This window comes from Peromyscus leucopus, chromosome 20, assembly GCF_004664715.2.
Source record: "Peromyscus leucopus breed LL Stock chromosome 20, UCI_PerLeu_2.1, whole genome shotgun sequence".
Classification (NCBI taxonomy): Eukaryota; Metazoa; Chordata; class Mammalia; order Rodentia; family Cricetidae; genus Peromyscus; species Peromyscus leucopus.
In genome coordinates, this window is record NC_051080.1 from 43639649 (window position 1) to 43655676 (window position 16028).

Here is a 16028-nt window from a genome sequence, read left to right on the forward strand (position 1 = left end):
AGGCATGGCTGCTGCCTGCTGTTCCAGCACTTGGAAGGCAGAACGGGACGTCTCCAGTGAACTGCTAGCCAGACCAGCTGCTAGGTAGCTCTGAGTTCAACCGAAAGACCCTGCCACAACAAACAGACCGCGATGGAGGAAGACAGCTGATGACAGCTTTGGGCCTCTCTGCACACATGCACACACGTGTGCCCCTCACCACCATGGTATTTCAGGAAGCCAAACAATAGGCTGAAAGCGTGTGGCAATAGTCTGAATGGCAGGAAATGTGTATGCGAGACCATGTTGATTGTAATTCTCAACTTTCTGCGTTGTTCTTTTTAAAAACTAAGATGAAATTGATGCAAGATTAAACACCTTAGCGAGCACGGCACCATGCAGCTATCAATTTCTTCTTGTTTATCACCTTCATCATGCTCAAAGGCCATCCTGTCCACAGTCCACTGCAGCCAGCATCTGCTTCCTGCCTTCTGGAATGGGTTGATCCATTTGGATATTTCATAGAAACAGAATCATAGATTTCATGATGTTGTGGTTGACAAAATGTTTCTGCATTTTGTCCACAGTGCAGCATGTGCTAGCTCTGACTTTCGTTATGTCCTGTGCATGTCTGCACAGAGCACATCTTTATTTTTATTTTTTTATTAATCCCTCAGTTGATGACCATTTTGGCTGTTTCCATTTCATTTCCTTTGGTATATATATAGGAGAGGAATTGCTGGGCCCAATGGTAATGCCATGTTTAGCTTTCTGAGGTTGGTATTGGACATTTACGTAGGACAGTTTCAGAGCAGTTGACTTTAAGACTCTGTCACTTTTTAATGGAATTTTAAAGTTGTGTTGTCATTTTACAAGAAAGACGAGGAAGCTTTAGGTTTTCCACGGTCTTTTTTTTTTTTTTTTTTTTTTTTTTTTTTTTTTTTTTTTTGAGACAGGGTCTCTATGTGTAGCCCTGGCTGTCCTAGAACTCACTCTGTAGCCCAGGCTGTCCTCGAACTCACAGATCTGCCTGCCTCTGCCTCCCAAGTGCTGGGATTAAAGGCGTGCGCCAACATCAGCCGGCTTCTGTGTTCTTGATTAAAACACTTTCACTCCATGTTTGTGATGCCGTCCTTATTCATGCTTGCTTTCCCATTTATTACAGTTCATTGTGGAAAAGCAGGCACCAGCAACTTTTTTTAAAATTTAAACATCTGTGCCTAGTTTCTTTTTGTTTCCCATTAACATCTGCCCCTCCTCCTCTCTAGGAGCCTTAGCATGTTAGACCCCTGCATTGACCCCCTACATTGACACCCCCCCCCCGCATTGACCCCTCCACATTGACACCCCCCCTGCATTGACCCTGCATTGACCCCCTGCATTGACCCCTGCATTGACCCCTGCATTGACCCTCTGCATTGACCCCTGCATTGACCCTCTGCATTGACCCCTCTGCATTGATCCCCCAACATTGACTCCTGCATTGACCCTCTGCATTGAACCCCCCCATTGACCCCTGCATTGACCCTCTGCATTGACCCCCTGCATTGACCCCTGCATTGACCCTCTGCATTGACCCCCTGCATTGACCCTCTGCATTGACCCCTCTGCATTGATCCCCCAACATTGACTCCTGCATTGACCCTCTGCATTGAACACCCCCCCCCGCGCATTGACCCCCTGCATTGACCCCTACATTGACCCTCTGCATTAACACCCCCCCCATTGACCCCTGCATTGCCTGCTCTGGCAACACAGCATCTCTTTCCAGCTGCCTCTTCCTTCCTCTCTTCTAGTAATACAAATTTTGCTTAAAAATCTTTTTCACAGTCTTTTCCTTCTATAGTTGTGGATGGTTATACATTAATGTTCAAATTTATCTTTGCACACCCAACCAAGGAGATGTAGTTATTATAGCTGTAGTTTATAATGGAAATTTATGTATAAAAAACTATGGGAAAAGCATGTATATTATAATATCTATATATAATTATATATTTTGTTTACATAAAAGTATGCAATTACAGACCCAACTAACATGAATGCATTTCACTAATTTTCAGCCAACCTTCCCAGTCTTGGGAAGTGCCTTTTTTAAAACCAGATATTTGTCCCAAAAATTGAATTTTGCTTTTAAATCTAAATTGACTTAAACAAACAAGCAAACAAACTTTGAAATAGGGTCTCACTGTATAGTCCTGGCTAGCCTTAAACTCATGCTGGGATTAAAGGCATGCACCACCTTGCCCAGCCTCTGTATGTTTAAAAATAATAGGAAAATGATAACCAAGAATGGTTATCTGAATTTTAAGGTGGTCATTGAGATAAGGACCTTAGTGAAATACTCTGATAATTCTATTTCTTACCTTTATTCATATGAGAAGAATATAAGTGGATACATTTAGAAATGAAAGAACACGTGGGAAGTGTGTTGATGCACATTTTGCCTTAAGAAGCAGCAGTGTCCAGGGAGAAGCTGGCCTCATCGGTCAGCATGAGCTGTGCATCTGTCTCAGGCACCAACCGGGTATAGTTTGAGCAAAGAAAACCCCAAAGGACTCCCAGCTACTTTCAAGAGTAATACATTGTCAGTTCAGCAACTGGTTAAGGGTTATGGGGGGTATTTTCTTCCAGTCCTAAATTTTAGTTGCATGTTTCACTTTTTCAAAAATTAAAATTTTATTGTTTGTATGTTGAAATTTTAAAACAAATTAACAAATAACTTTTTCTTTCTTTCTGTTTTTTGTTTTTTGTTTGTTTGTTTGTTTGTTTTGTTTTTCGAGACAGGGTTTCTCTGTGTAGTTTTGTTGTCCGTCCTGGATCTCACTCTGTAGACCAGGCTGGCCTCGAACTCACAGAGATCAGCCTGCCTCTGCCTTCTGAATTCTGATATTAAAGGTGTGCGCCACCTGCCAGGCGGTCAGTCTGACTCTTGCTGGATGAAGCACTAATTCCTTGATCGTATCAACAGTTCATTCTCTCTTTAGGATAACAAAACTCTTAATGGAGCGAGATGGACCAGAGTGGCGGGAGAACCTGCCGCCTGTGCCAGTTGTACCCACGGCCGACCCACTGCGAGTCTGGCGTCCTGCTGCAGAGACCCCAGACCAAGAGCCACCTCCCAGTGGCTGCCCGCCAGGCATCACAGGTGAGGAGGACTGCCCGCGTTTCCTCCAAAGGCATCCTGAGCTACACGAGGGTTCTGGGGTAAGCGGAGGGGGCGGAGCCTGAACTGAGTTGTTGCTGTCTGTAACTCCAGTTCCAGGGATCTGACACCCTCCCGCAGACAAGCATGAAGGCAAAACACAAATGCACACAAAATAAAGGAATATTTAAAAAAACAGACTTGCCTGTAGGTAAGTCTGCAGTGCTTTTAAAAGTAAAAATATGATTGATTCAGGGCAGGCGAGGTGCGTGGTATGTAAACACCCGACGGCCTGAGTTCAGTCTGCAGAGTCCGTGGGGGGCGGGGGGGAGAACAGACTGCCCAAAACTGCCGCTGAACTCCATGTGCTTGCTGTGGCACAAATCATATGCACACATGACACATACAAATTATAAAATGCAAATATTTAGTAGGAAAACTTGGATGCTGGGTATATACCACATCAGGCTTTAAAAGTTTGACATTATTTATCAAATATTTATTGAATCTTTTGTTTTTAAAGATTTATTTATTTTATGTGTGTGCTTGGCCTGGATGTACATATGTGTACCACATATGTGCCTGGGACCTGAAGAGGTCAGAAGAGGACATTGAATCCCCTGACACTGGAGTTACAGATGGTGTGAGCCACCACATGGGTGCTAGGAATTGAACTCAGGTCCTATGCAAAACAGCAAGTGCTCTTAAGCACTGAGCCATCTCTCCAGTCCCCAGCTTTTAAGAATGGTGTGTATGTGTGAGTATGCATCTGTGAGTACAGGTGCTCACAGAGGTCTAAAACATCTGGCATGGTGCTGGGACTCAAACCCAGGCCTCTACAACTGCAGTAAGTGTCTTAATCACTGAGCCACTGCTCTAGCCCCAGCTTTGTGGGTTTTGTTTTTGTTTTTGTTTTTTTCACATAGTCCAGACTGACCTCTAATATGGGAGGGAGCCACAGATAACCCCGAGTGCTGAGCACCCAGACTGACCTCTAAGATGATAGGGAACCACGGATAACCCCGAGTGCTGAGCCCCCAGACTGACCTCTAATATGGTAGGGAGCCACAGATAACCCCGAGTGCTGAGCACCCAGACTGACCTCTAAGATGATAGGGAGCCACTGATAACCCCGAGTGCCGAGCCCCCCTTCACCACCCAGGCGCTGGGATGGCACCACTCTATCGGTTCACTTATGGTGTGTGGAGCCATTTCATAGACTTATTCTGCCATAATTCCAGCTTAATGAAATGCCTGAAGTACTGTTACCTAAGTGCTTTGCAACTACAGGACACTGTGGGCCTGTGACTTCATGGAAGCAGTCCTGTCTGAGACTCTGCCTCACGCCATCTAGTTACCGGTGTCCCGGTGTCCATACGGCTTGATTCTCTCCATCTCTTACACAGTCCTTGCTCCTGGCAGTGTCTCCAGAATCCCAATGGAGAGAAGAAAACGTGCCCACATGTGTAACACATTGTTTGCAGTTTATTCTCTAATTTGAAAGTAACAGTGTCATAATTTTTTGACATTCAGCAGCTTCTCCTCTTTAATATTTTTTATTCTGTATAGTTAGCTCCTCATGGTATGCAAGCACATGACTCTGCAATGGAGGGTTTACTGATAACCATTCTTAAGATTTTATAGATGTACTTACAGGAATGTTTTCTCTGTATATTTATTTTATTGGTCCTATAGATGAAAAAATGTTTCAAATCGTTAAAGAAGAAGGAAATCAACTTGTAAAGGACAAAAACTATAAAGATGCCATTAGTAAATACAGCGAATGCTTAAAAATTAACAGCAAGGAGTGTGCCATATATACAAACAGGCAAGTTCTTTGTGGTATTCTGTAGGTCTTCTGTGAATAGCATTTATTATTTTAAAATAACTTTTCATAAATTAGCATAATAAAATTCATTTCTTGCCAGTTCTATGTAGGGCTTCTAGGTATCTATACTCGCTGTCTTGGGTGTTTCTGAAAGAGCTGGGCTGGAAGCGGTGGAGAGGTTGGAAGGGCGAAGGTCTGATGCACTCTGGCCCTGCGCTGTCTGTCTGGCCAGGCTGCAGCAAGCTGGGCCTAAGCCCTGTCCAGTGTGGGAACTGGGACATGGGGGTGCGGTAGCCGGTGGCCTTCAGAATCTGTCTTATGGAGCCATGCCCTTTTCTTCTGAAGTGCTGAAGGAATGGAAAGCCTTTTTTACAGCGTGTGGTAGGATGGGCAGGTTGTTCTAGAACCATCTTTACCACTGAGATACTTCAGGGATTTGAGGGAGTAGGGAGGGTACAGTAACCGGAAGTTTTAAGCATTGTTCTAGCGTATTTCATACAATTTAAAAACATTGTTTGAGAATTTCATATGTGAGTACTGTATTTACATCATCTCAGCCCCTCCCCCATCTTTTTTTTTTAATGTTTGTGTGCTTTGCCTGTATAGATGTCTGTGTACCGTGTGCGTGAGTGCTGTGCCTGTAGAGATCAGAAGAGGGTCCTTGACCCCATGGAACTAGAGTTGGAAATGGTCGTAAGCCACCCTGTGGATGCTGGCTCCAGACCGGGTGCCCTGCAAGAGCAACATGTGCTCCTAACTGCTGAGGCGGTTCTCCAGCCCTCAGATAAAATTCTCGACTAGCCTCTTACGGTGGCCACTGCTGGCCAGACACATGGTCACTAAATCCAACAGGCAGTTTCTGCCCCTGTCCTTCAGCCTTTGCAGAGCGGGCAGGGATGTCTCTCTGGTTTCCTTGAAGACCCCTTTGCCCTTGGCTGGAGTGGCTCAGAGCTCGGTGCCTGGTTCTCCTCTCTGCAGGCTCCCATTGTCTGGTTTCTTGCTGCTTGGAAGCTCTGGATCCCTGTCCTCCGCTTGTGCTCTAGACCAGCTCATCCATCTCTTATCTGTCAACATCACCTCTTAACCCTTGTGCCCCCCTGGTCTGTTTTCTGAACTTCCCTTTGGAGAAGCCGATCCCTTTGGCCTTTCCTTCTCAAGCGGCAGTAACCTTGGGCGGCCCACCTCCACTGCTCTCCAGAGTGCCTGTCAATCCCTTAGCCCCGCCCCCACTGGCATCTCTGACAGGCTTGCAGCGCCCTCTGCAGCATCCCGGCCTTCTCTTCTCTCCTCTTGTGAGCGGATCACCATCTGTTACAGACATGCTTCTGCCAGGCTCGGGACAAAGCCCAGCGTAGAGGACCTCCTTCTGATCTGGCCATGCTGTCTCCCAGCCCCACCCTCCATTCCAGCCTGGGAAGGCTGTGCCCAAGCTGCGTCCTGGGCCTCCCTCTGCTCCTGACCCTTTTCTCTGTCCCTTATGCCCAGTGCCTTGGCAAGGTCATCCCCCTTCATACCACATGCCTGCCTTTATTCTGGTGAACGTATCTTCGGGAAGTCCCTCTGATTGCTCTCCTTGCTCTGTCCCACAAGACCTGCTGTGGGTCTCAGCTGTGTGCTCCGAGCCCTTTACAGATTTTATTAGGATGCTCATTTTGTTCTGTTTCCCGCCTTGTTACATCCTCCTTTGGGGTCAGGGTATGTTGTGTTCACAGCGGCCTCCCAGTGATGTAATTTCATCCCCTGTGAGAGCACCGTGGCTGACTTCAGGTGTTATGCGCCAGTTGAAGCAAACTGTGGCTAAAACAGACTTAAGGAGCTGGTTTGGTCCTTACAAGCTACTCTTCCTTCCTTTTAAAAACACCATAGATTGATTGTTTTTTACATTTTATCTTTTATTGTGCGTGCGTGTGTGTGTGTGTGTGTGTGTGTGTGTGTGTGTGTGTGCACATGAGTGCAGGGGTCAGAGCAGGTGTCAGATCCCCTGGAGCAGGAATATTAGGCAGTTATGAGCTACCCAGTATGGGTGCTGGGGATTGAACTCGGGTTCTCTGCAAGAGCAGCAAGCGCTTTTAAACACCGCCAACCTCCCCAGCCCCACGAGCTGTCCAAATGCACTGATCAGCTTCCTTTGCCTTCCCTTGCATGGTGCCAGAGCGCTCTGTTACTTGAAGCTGGGCCAGTTTGAAGAGGCAAAGCTGGACTGTGACCAGGCGCTTCAGATAGACGGAGCGAATGTGAAAGCCTGTTACAGACTAGCGCTCGCCCAGAAAGGACTCGAGGTGAGGGCATCTCTGTCTTTGTGTGTCAATTTCATCCTTGAACTGATGGAGTGGTTTCAGGAATGTAAATGTCAGGATTATGAATTCACAATAATATTGAATCCTGGTGTACACTGACCTGCTCAGAAGCCTCGGAATAGACTGCCAGCTTTCACCCTTATCTCTTACGTGGACCAGGTAGTTTCTGAGTTCCTGTCCAGCTCAGCTTCAGTCCACAGGGAGTGTGTTGGCTGTAGTTTTCCAGCTCTACCTCCTAAGGCATCAGGGAATGTTCACTTTCAGGGAGATGGCTATTGCTGCTGTGTTGTTGTGTAAATATAGGAAACTTTGTTCAAAGAAAAAGTAGTATTAAAACAGTAATAAAAACTCAACCACTAGCGATGCCGTTGGTTCCCAGCAAAGGCTGCAGCCGGAAGTGAGGAGAGGAGCATCCTGGTGGAGCATGGGCCACTCAGTGGAAGCTGGGAGAGATGTAGCCAAGATCTAGAAGTTTCCAGTGGCCTGGGCTCTGACTACAGAGGACATTCTTCTCACAACACATTGTGAAGAAAGAAGGCTGAATATAAAATGCTTTTCCTTATGCAAACTCTTTTTCCCCTCTGTTTTTTAAAGACAGGGTGTCAAGTAGCCCAGGCTGGTCTCACACTCCCTAGATGGCAGAGCCTGGACCTGAAGTTGGTTTTCCTGTCTCCACCTCCCAGGGGCTGCTCGGCATAGAATTATGGGTCTCTGACTGTTCGTGTGTAGGGAATAACATTACCAGGCACCTGTCTGCAGAACGCATTCCTGAAATGGATGGAGAGAGAAACGTTACCAGGGATCCAGCCAGTGCAGAATACAGTTCCTGAAATGTTTTTTTTCTGGGGGAAGGGGACATAATTCAGACAGGGTTCACTCGAGTTCAGGGTAGTCGAAACTCACTATATAACTCAGGCTAGCCTCAAGCTGATGTTCCTCCTGCCTCAGCCTCCCAAATACTAGGAAGATAATTGGTTCATTGATGGCTCCCACTGGATTCTTTTTTTGTTTTGTTTTTGTTTTTTATTTTTCAAGACAGGGTTTCTCTCTATAGCCCTGGCTGTCCTGGAACTCGCTCTGTAGACCAGGCTGGCCTTGAACTGAAGAGATTCACCTGCCTCTGCCTTCTGAGTGCTGGGATTAAAGGCGTGCACCACCACCACCCAGCTTCCACTGGACTCTTAAATGTCCCCTAGCCCCTCTCCTCCTCCTCCTCCTCCTGCTCCTCCTCCTTCTTCTCCTCATTCTTCTTTTCTTTTCCACCTCTCCTCTTCCTTCCTTCTTCTTCTCCCCATGAATGTTGAAATTTCTCCTTGATAGGATAGTCATCACCTTGGAATAGGAATCACCTAACACATCTCATTACCTCTTTCAGAACCCTCTCTCCAAATATGGCTACATTCTAATGTACCATGAGTTAGAACTCCAACTATGAACTGGGGGAGGGAGGAGTCAGACCATAACAGCAGGTGAAAATAATTCAAGGTTATTTGAAGGCAAAATTGGGAGGAAAGTGTCTGGGGGGGGGGGTGCCTCCTAGGCCTCTGAGGTGATAATGGAGACTAGCCAGGTTCGGAGCAGGGGGTTGTTTTGACCTAATTGAGTATGAAGTGCACTTTTAACTCCAAGCTTGTCACTGAATGGGAAATGTGGAGGTTTTATTGCATTGGCTACCAAACAATAGCTATCAGTGAGCACCAGATCATCAGGCCTCTGTAGATCCCTCCTCCCCTGTGAGCATTGGTCATCAGACCTCTGTAGATCCCTCCTCCCCTGTGAGCATTGGTCATCAGACCTCTGTAGATCCCTCCTCTTCTGTGAGAATAGGTCATCAGACCTCTGTAGATCCCTCCTCTTCTGTGAGAATAGGTCATCAGACCTCTGTAGATCCCTCCTCCCCTGTGAGCATTGGGTCATCAGACCTCTGTAGATCCCTCCTCTTCTGTGAGAATAGGTCATCAGACCTCTGTAGATCCCTCCTCCCCTGTGAGCATTGGTCATCAGACCTCTGTAGATCCCTCCTCTTCTGTGAGAATAGGTCATCAGACCTCTGTAGATCCCTCCTCCCTGTGAGCATTGGGTCATCAGACCTCTGTAGATCCCTCCTCTTCTGTGAGAATAGGTCATCAGACCTCTGTAGATCCCTCCTCCCCTGTGAGCATTGGGTCATCAGACCTCTGTAGATCCCTCCTCCCCTGTGAGCATTGGGTCATCAGACCTCTGTAGATCCCTTCTCTTCTGTGAGAATAGGTCATCAGACCTCTGTAGATCCCTCCTCCCCTGTGAGCATTGGGTCATCAGACCTCTGTAGATCCCTCCTCTTTTGTGAGAATAGGTCATCAGACCTCTGTAGATCCCTCCTCCCCTGTGAACATTGGGTCATCAGACCTCTGTAGATCTCTCCTCTTCTGTGAGAATAGGTCATCAGGCCTCTGTAGATCTCTCCTCCTCTGTGAACATTGGTCATCAGACCTCTGTAGATCCCTCCTCCCCGTGAACATTGGTCATCAGACCTCTGTAGATCCCTCCTCCTCTGTGAACATTGGGTCATCAGACCTCTGTAGATCCCTCCTCCTCTGTGAACATTGGGTCATCAGACCTCTGTAGATCCCTCCTCCCCTGTGAGCATTGGGTCATCAGACCTCTGTAGATCCCTCCTCTTCTGTGAGAATAGGTCATCAGACCTCTGTAGATCCCTCCTCCCCTGTGAGCATTGGGTCATCAGACCTCTGTAGATCCCTCCTCTTCTGTGAGAATAGGTCATCAGACCTCTGTAGATCCCTCCTCCCTGTGAGCATTGGGTCATCAGACCTCTGTAGATCCCTCCTCTTCTGTGAGAATAGGTCATCAGACCTCTGTAGATCCCTCCTCCCCGTGAACATTGGTCATCAGACCTCTGTAGATCCCTCCTCCTCTGTGAACATTGGGTCATCAGACCTCTGTAGATCCCTCCTCCTCTGTGAACATTGGGTCATCAGACCTCTGTAGATCCCTCCTCCTCTGTGAACATTGGGTCATCAGACCTCTGTAGATCCCTCCTCCCCTGTGAACATTGGGTCATCAGACCTCTGTAGATCCCTCCTCCTCTGTGAACATTGGTCATCAGACCTCTGTAGATCCCTCCTCCCCTGTGAACATTGGGTCATCAGACCTCTGTAGATCCCTCCTCTTCTGTGAGCATTGGTCATCAAACCTCTGTAGATCCCTCCTCTTCTGTGAGAATAGGTCATCAGACCTCTGTAGATCCCTCCTCCCCTGTGAACATTGGTCATCAGACCTCTGTAGATCCCTCCTCCCCTGTGAACATTGGTCATCAGACCTCTGTAGATCTCTCCTCCCCTGTGAACATTGGGTCATCAGACCTCTGTAGATCTCTCCTCCCCTGTGAGCATTGGTCATCAGACCTCTGTAGATCCCTCCTCCCCTGTGAGCATTGGGTCATCAGACCTCTGTAGATCCCTCCTCTTCTGTGAGAATAGATCATCAGACCTCTGTAGATCCCTCCTCCCCTGTGAGCATTGGGTCATCAGACCTCTGTAGATCCCTCCTCTTCTGTGAGAATAGGTCATCAGACCTCTGTAGATCCCTCCTCCCGTGAACATTGGTCATCAGACCTCTGTAGATCCCTCCTCCTCTGTGAACATTGGGTCATCAGACCTCTGTAGATCCCTCCTCCTCTGTGAACATTGGGTCATCAGACCTCTGTAGATCCCTCCTCCTCTGTGAACATTGGGTCATCAGACCTCTGTAGATCCCTCCTCCTCTGTGAACATTGGGTCATCAGACCTCTGTAGATCCCTCCTCCTCTGTGAACATTGGGTCATCAGACCTCTGTAGATCCCTCCTCCCCTGTGAACATTGGGTCATCAGACCTCTGTAGATCCCTCCTCTTCTGTGAGCATTGGGTCATCAAACCTCTGTAGATCCCTCCTCTTCTGTGAGAATAGGTCATCAGACCTCTGTAGATCCCTCCTCCCCTGTGAACATTGGTCATCAGACCTCTGTAGATCCCTCCTCCCTGTGAACATTGGTCATCAGACCTCTGTAGATCTCTCCTCCCCTGTGAACATTGGGTCATCAGACCTCTGTAGATCTCTCCTCCCCTGTGAGCATTGGTCATCAGACCTCTGTAGATCTCTCCTCCCCTGTGAACATTGGGTCATCAGGTCTCTCTAACTCTTGCACCCTCTCGGTTTACATAGAACAGGCCTGTGCTTCCAGCAGCCAGGACTTCCAGCAGCTCTTGGTGGTGGGGTGGGGTGGGAGTGGGGTGGGGAGGGGTGGGGTGGTGGCTGCAGCACATACTGTGGCTGTTCAACCCCACCCCTGCCACTGCCTTGCTGGCAGCATACTAACCTGTGAGCCCACCTAAAGATTTCCTAGATGGCACCCGAAATTCAAGAGACGCCTTCAACTCTGCCTCAGCACTGAGCTTTGGGCCAATGGCTTTGAGCCAGTGACTCATCACTCTGTAGGGCCACACCTAGAGCAGGTAGCTCTTGCTGGCCTCTCCTGATGATTGAAGGTCAGAAGCTCTGTGTGAAAAGCACTGGGATTTTTTACTTCCTTGGAGTGAATCTCAGCAATGTCTATGACGATGCAGACAGATGATATCCAGCTGGAGCAGCTCTCTTTTTGGATTATGCCCTCACAGCTTGTTTTTCCGGCTAGGTTCTGGCAGCTTATCTGTTCAGTAGGCTGAGGTCCATGCTAAGTAAACTTATGTCAGGCTCTTCAGTGGCTGAGACTTTGTAAGATGTGTCAGAACACGGCTTGGAGCAGGTGCTCAGGAGTGTATGGTGTAGCATGAGGCCCACCTCAGGAGTCAGGTCTCAGCCTGAACCTCCATGCTGAGAGCTGCCCAGAGCTTGCTCTTCTAAACTGTCTTTAGATGTGGGTATGTGCCAGTTCTTCAAGAAGAGCTATCCGCATGTTCGGCTTATTTATCTTCCTGAGGGCTGATTATATGCTGGCTGCTGTTGGTTAGCCTTAAGACACGGTTCCCGACTTAAGTTTCTAGCAGTGTGCGAGGCCCAGACACCACAATGAGCCGCGCCTGTATGTAGTACGTTAACAGTTTAATAGTGAGCACTACTATAACATGTGGTTCTACTGAATCTTTGAAATGCACATGTATGTTGGTGTGTGCCACGACACAGATATGGTCAGAGGCGGCTTGGTGGACTCAGCCGTCTCCTCCCACCTTTATGTGGTTCCAGGCACCCAGTCAGGTCATCAGGTTTGTGTGGCACACGCGCTTTTACCCCCAGCCACCTCACCAGCCCTGTGCTGTATCTTTTTAAAAATTGTTTCATTACGTTTTTTGTTTATTAGGGTGTGTGTGCATACCACCATGTACAAGTGGAGGTCGGAGGATCACCTATGGCTTCTCCTTCTGTCCCTCAACCATGTGGGTCCCAGGGATCAAACTGAGGGAGTCAGTCTTGACAGCCAGCACCTTCACCCATGAACCATCTCACCAGGCCAATTGTATCCTCCTGAAACGTGTTGTGAGCTTTCAGCAGCTCAAGAAAAATCTCCATTTTCCTTCTCCTTCCGCCCCCCCCGTGTGTGTGTGTGTGTGTGTGTGTGTGTGTGTGTGTGTGCATGTCAGTGCACACATGTGGAGGTCAGAGGGCAACCTCCATTGTCTTCAGCTTCTCCATGTTTGAAACAGGGTTTCTTATTCACCGCTGTGCACAGCAGGCTACTGGACCACAGGTGTCTTCCTGTTGCCGTCTTCCCCCACCCAGGAATGTTCTGGGGGACCTGAACCTATGTCCCCTGCTTTCCCTGGCGGTCAACAACTTCTCTCCATTCTTGCCAGAGTCCGCTCTTGGAGGCAGCATGCTCTCCAGCGGCCCCTCCCCCCAGCTGCTTTCTCTGGGGTCTCAGCTTCACTGACAAATGTCACCTCAGGCCTTGCCTCCCTTTGTTGCAATGGGACAGCTCAGTGGTATTGCAGTTTGTTTCTTCTGTTGTTTCCTCTGATAGGATCTCAGGTACCACAGGGTACCAAGGCTTCCCGTCACTGCACTCCATCTCCTAACAGGGACCACTCAGTGACTCCTGTGGACTAGGTGGCCCTACATCCTGCCTCATCTGCTGTCACATCCTGCTGGGCTGCCCCTCACCTTGCTGCCTGTCTGCCTAGTCAAGTGCTTTCTGATTTCTCCCGACTCCTGCAACCAGACAGACCGGTCTTCCGGCAGACTCTTGAGCGGGTGAATGATGTAATGTAAACGTCATGTCCATTCTGTCCGGTTCTGTCGGAGCACTCCAACAGTGGAACGTGAACAGGTGTTAGAGTTTGCACCCCAGCTTTAGGGTTCAGTCTGAGACATGCCACTCTTCCTCTAGTCATTGTGGAGGAAGAAGGGACCAGTGTTACAGCTGGTCTCCCAGGAATACCATGCAACCGCTAACTCAGGAGATGCCATTCAGCCTCCAGTGCATGCTGCCACGATGCATCTCAAGTACTTAAGAGAGTCATGATTCTCCACCTCACAACTGGGCTTAATTAAACATGGCTCTAGGCTGTAGTTCTAGAACGCTGCTGAAATGGCACATTTTGTCTCTGCAAGTAGAGTCTCTCTTCTACCTCTCCAACTTATGCTGTGACTCTAAAATGAGATTAAAATCCAATGCTGGCCAATTTCCAACTGGGAACTGTTGTGCCCTGGGTGCAAGACCCCCGAAGAGACCACCAGAGACACAAACTCACCGAAATGCAAAAGCAAGGTTTACTGAAGCAGTTCAAGCTGTGACAGGGACCTTGTCAAGCCATCCAACACCATAGAGGCTGGAGGAGGTGCCCGCCCCTCTGCAAGCTCTGGTTTTAAAGGCAAAAACCACAGGGTTACATCATTTAGGGGTGCAAGTATGGGTACAATTCTGATTGGCTCAAGTTTCAGGGGCTTTTCAGAATTTGTGTTATTTTACTTTGTAGTTTAACCAGTTGTTTGTCAGACTTTATAGATTACCTCCAGCATTGGGGCATTCTGTGGTTAATCAGTTGTTTCCAGATAGTCCTTCAAACATCCTGACTTTGTACTTTGGCCATCTCCGGCATTGGGGCATTCTATGGTTAATCATTGTTTGTTTTATTTGCATTCTATGGTTAATCAGTTGTTATCAGAAGGCTCTTCAACAATCCTGACTTTATCCTGGGACCTATGTTAGCAGCTCTGAGAACTTTGAAACCCAGGCCTGTTTCAAGCTGGGGTGAGGGGCTTGCTTGAATTGGGGGTGCTTTGGTTCTTCAGGAACAACTTTGCAGGGTTTTATAGAACAAGACGATTAGAAAAGCTATACCCTGTGGTGCCCGTTATGGGTCCAGTCACTCACTCATTCCTTGCTGCAGCCTTGAGAAAGCATTTTTTACTGGGAAGCTCATCATGTTTTGTTGCTCAGGGGCTTTTGGACTTCTGGGCTCAAACCATTCTCTGGCCTCCAGAGTAGCTAGGGCTAGGGCTGTGCACCATACCTCGAGTGGGATCTCAGGCCTCACTAGCAGGGACTTTGACGGTTAATATTTATCATCAGTTTGATTAGATTAGCATTACCATGTATGCTGGCTGGTTTTGTGTGTCAACTTGACACAAGCTAGAGTCTTCAGAGAGGAAGCAGCCTCAGTTGAGGAAATGCCTCCTTGAGATCCAGCTCTAAGGCATTTTCTCATTTAGTGATCAATGGGGGAGGGCCCAGTCCATGGTGGATGGTGCCATCCCTGGGCTGCTAGTCCTGGGTTGTATGAGAAAGTAGCTGAGCAAGCCATGGAAGCAAGCCAGTGAGCAGCTCCCCTCCATGGCCTCTGCATCAGCTCCTGCCTCCGGATCCTGTCCTGTTTTGAGTTCCTGTCCTGACTTCCTTCAGTGATGAACAGCTATGCTGAAGTGTGAGCCTAATAAACCCTTTCCTCCCCAACTTGCTCTTTGGTCATGGTGTTTTATCGAGCAATAGAAACCCTGACTAAGACACCAGGGGAAACGTCTCTGGGTGTGTGAACGAAATCTAGATTAGGGTAAGGAGGGAAGACCCGCCCTAAAGCATTACATGGACAGTGTATTTGGACTGAATGAGAAAGTAAGCTGAGCACACTTGTCTCTCTGTGCTTCCTGAGTGTGGATGCACGTGACAGCTGTCCCTGCCCCCCCCCCCCCCGTCACACCTTCCCTGGCATGACAACTGTGCCTTGAACTGTGAGCCAAAATAAACCCTCCGGCAACAGGAAAAGTTATACTAAACAGTTCACTCATTTCTTTTATTCATTCAGCAGATGGGTGCCTACCGTGCTTAGAACAGGTTATCATGACACAGAATGGGCCCGGCTGCCTAACTGTCCTCTCCACCACAGTGGAGGTTTGCTGTAGTACGGTGTGTCCTGGCTGTCTCACAGCACACTCATCCACACCCACTGTGTGGTGTCACTGATGGAAGCCGTTGTACACACTGTCGTCCAGGCTAGCCCAAGAGCCTTGACCTCCGCAAACCATCCTGTCTTCACGTTTTTCAGAACTGCCGGGAAAGCCTAGCTGACTCCCGTCAACACCCAGACATGGTGAGGCAAAGACGGAGCTGCACGAGGCAACCAGGCACCTTGACGCTAAGGATGGTGCAGCGCCTCCCAGCAAAGGAAGGGAGAGGAAGAGAATCGAAGTCCAAGAGGTATTTGTATTTCAGACTCTGAAAGCACTCTGCTGAGATCTGATATGGATCCCAAGGTTATATTCCTGTGAGTTCTACAGGATCTTTTCCTTTTTATTCTGATTGTCAATGA

At 48.2% G+C, this 16028-nt stretch overlaps 1 protein-coding gene across 1 annotated transcript in view; it reads left to right on the forward strand.

Annotated features, from left to right (window-relative positions):
• Positions 1 to 16028, forward strand: part of Spag1 (sperm associated antigen 1) — a 67127-nt gene that overhangs the window by 48348 nt on the left and 2751 nt on the right. Inside the window, 5 exon segments of the mRNA XM_028884485.2 lie at positions 2967 to 3127; positions 4820 to 4952; positions 7105 to 7231; positions 15765 to 15810; positions 15813 to 15916. Coding sequence (XP_028740318.1) covers positions 2967 to 3127; positions 4820 to 4952; positions 7105 to 7231; positions 15765 to 15810; positions 15813 to 15916 — 571 coding nt within the window.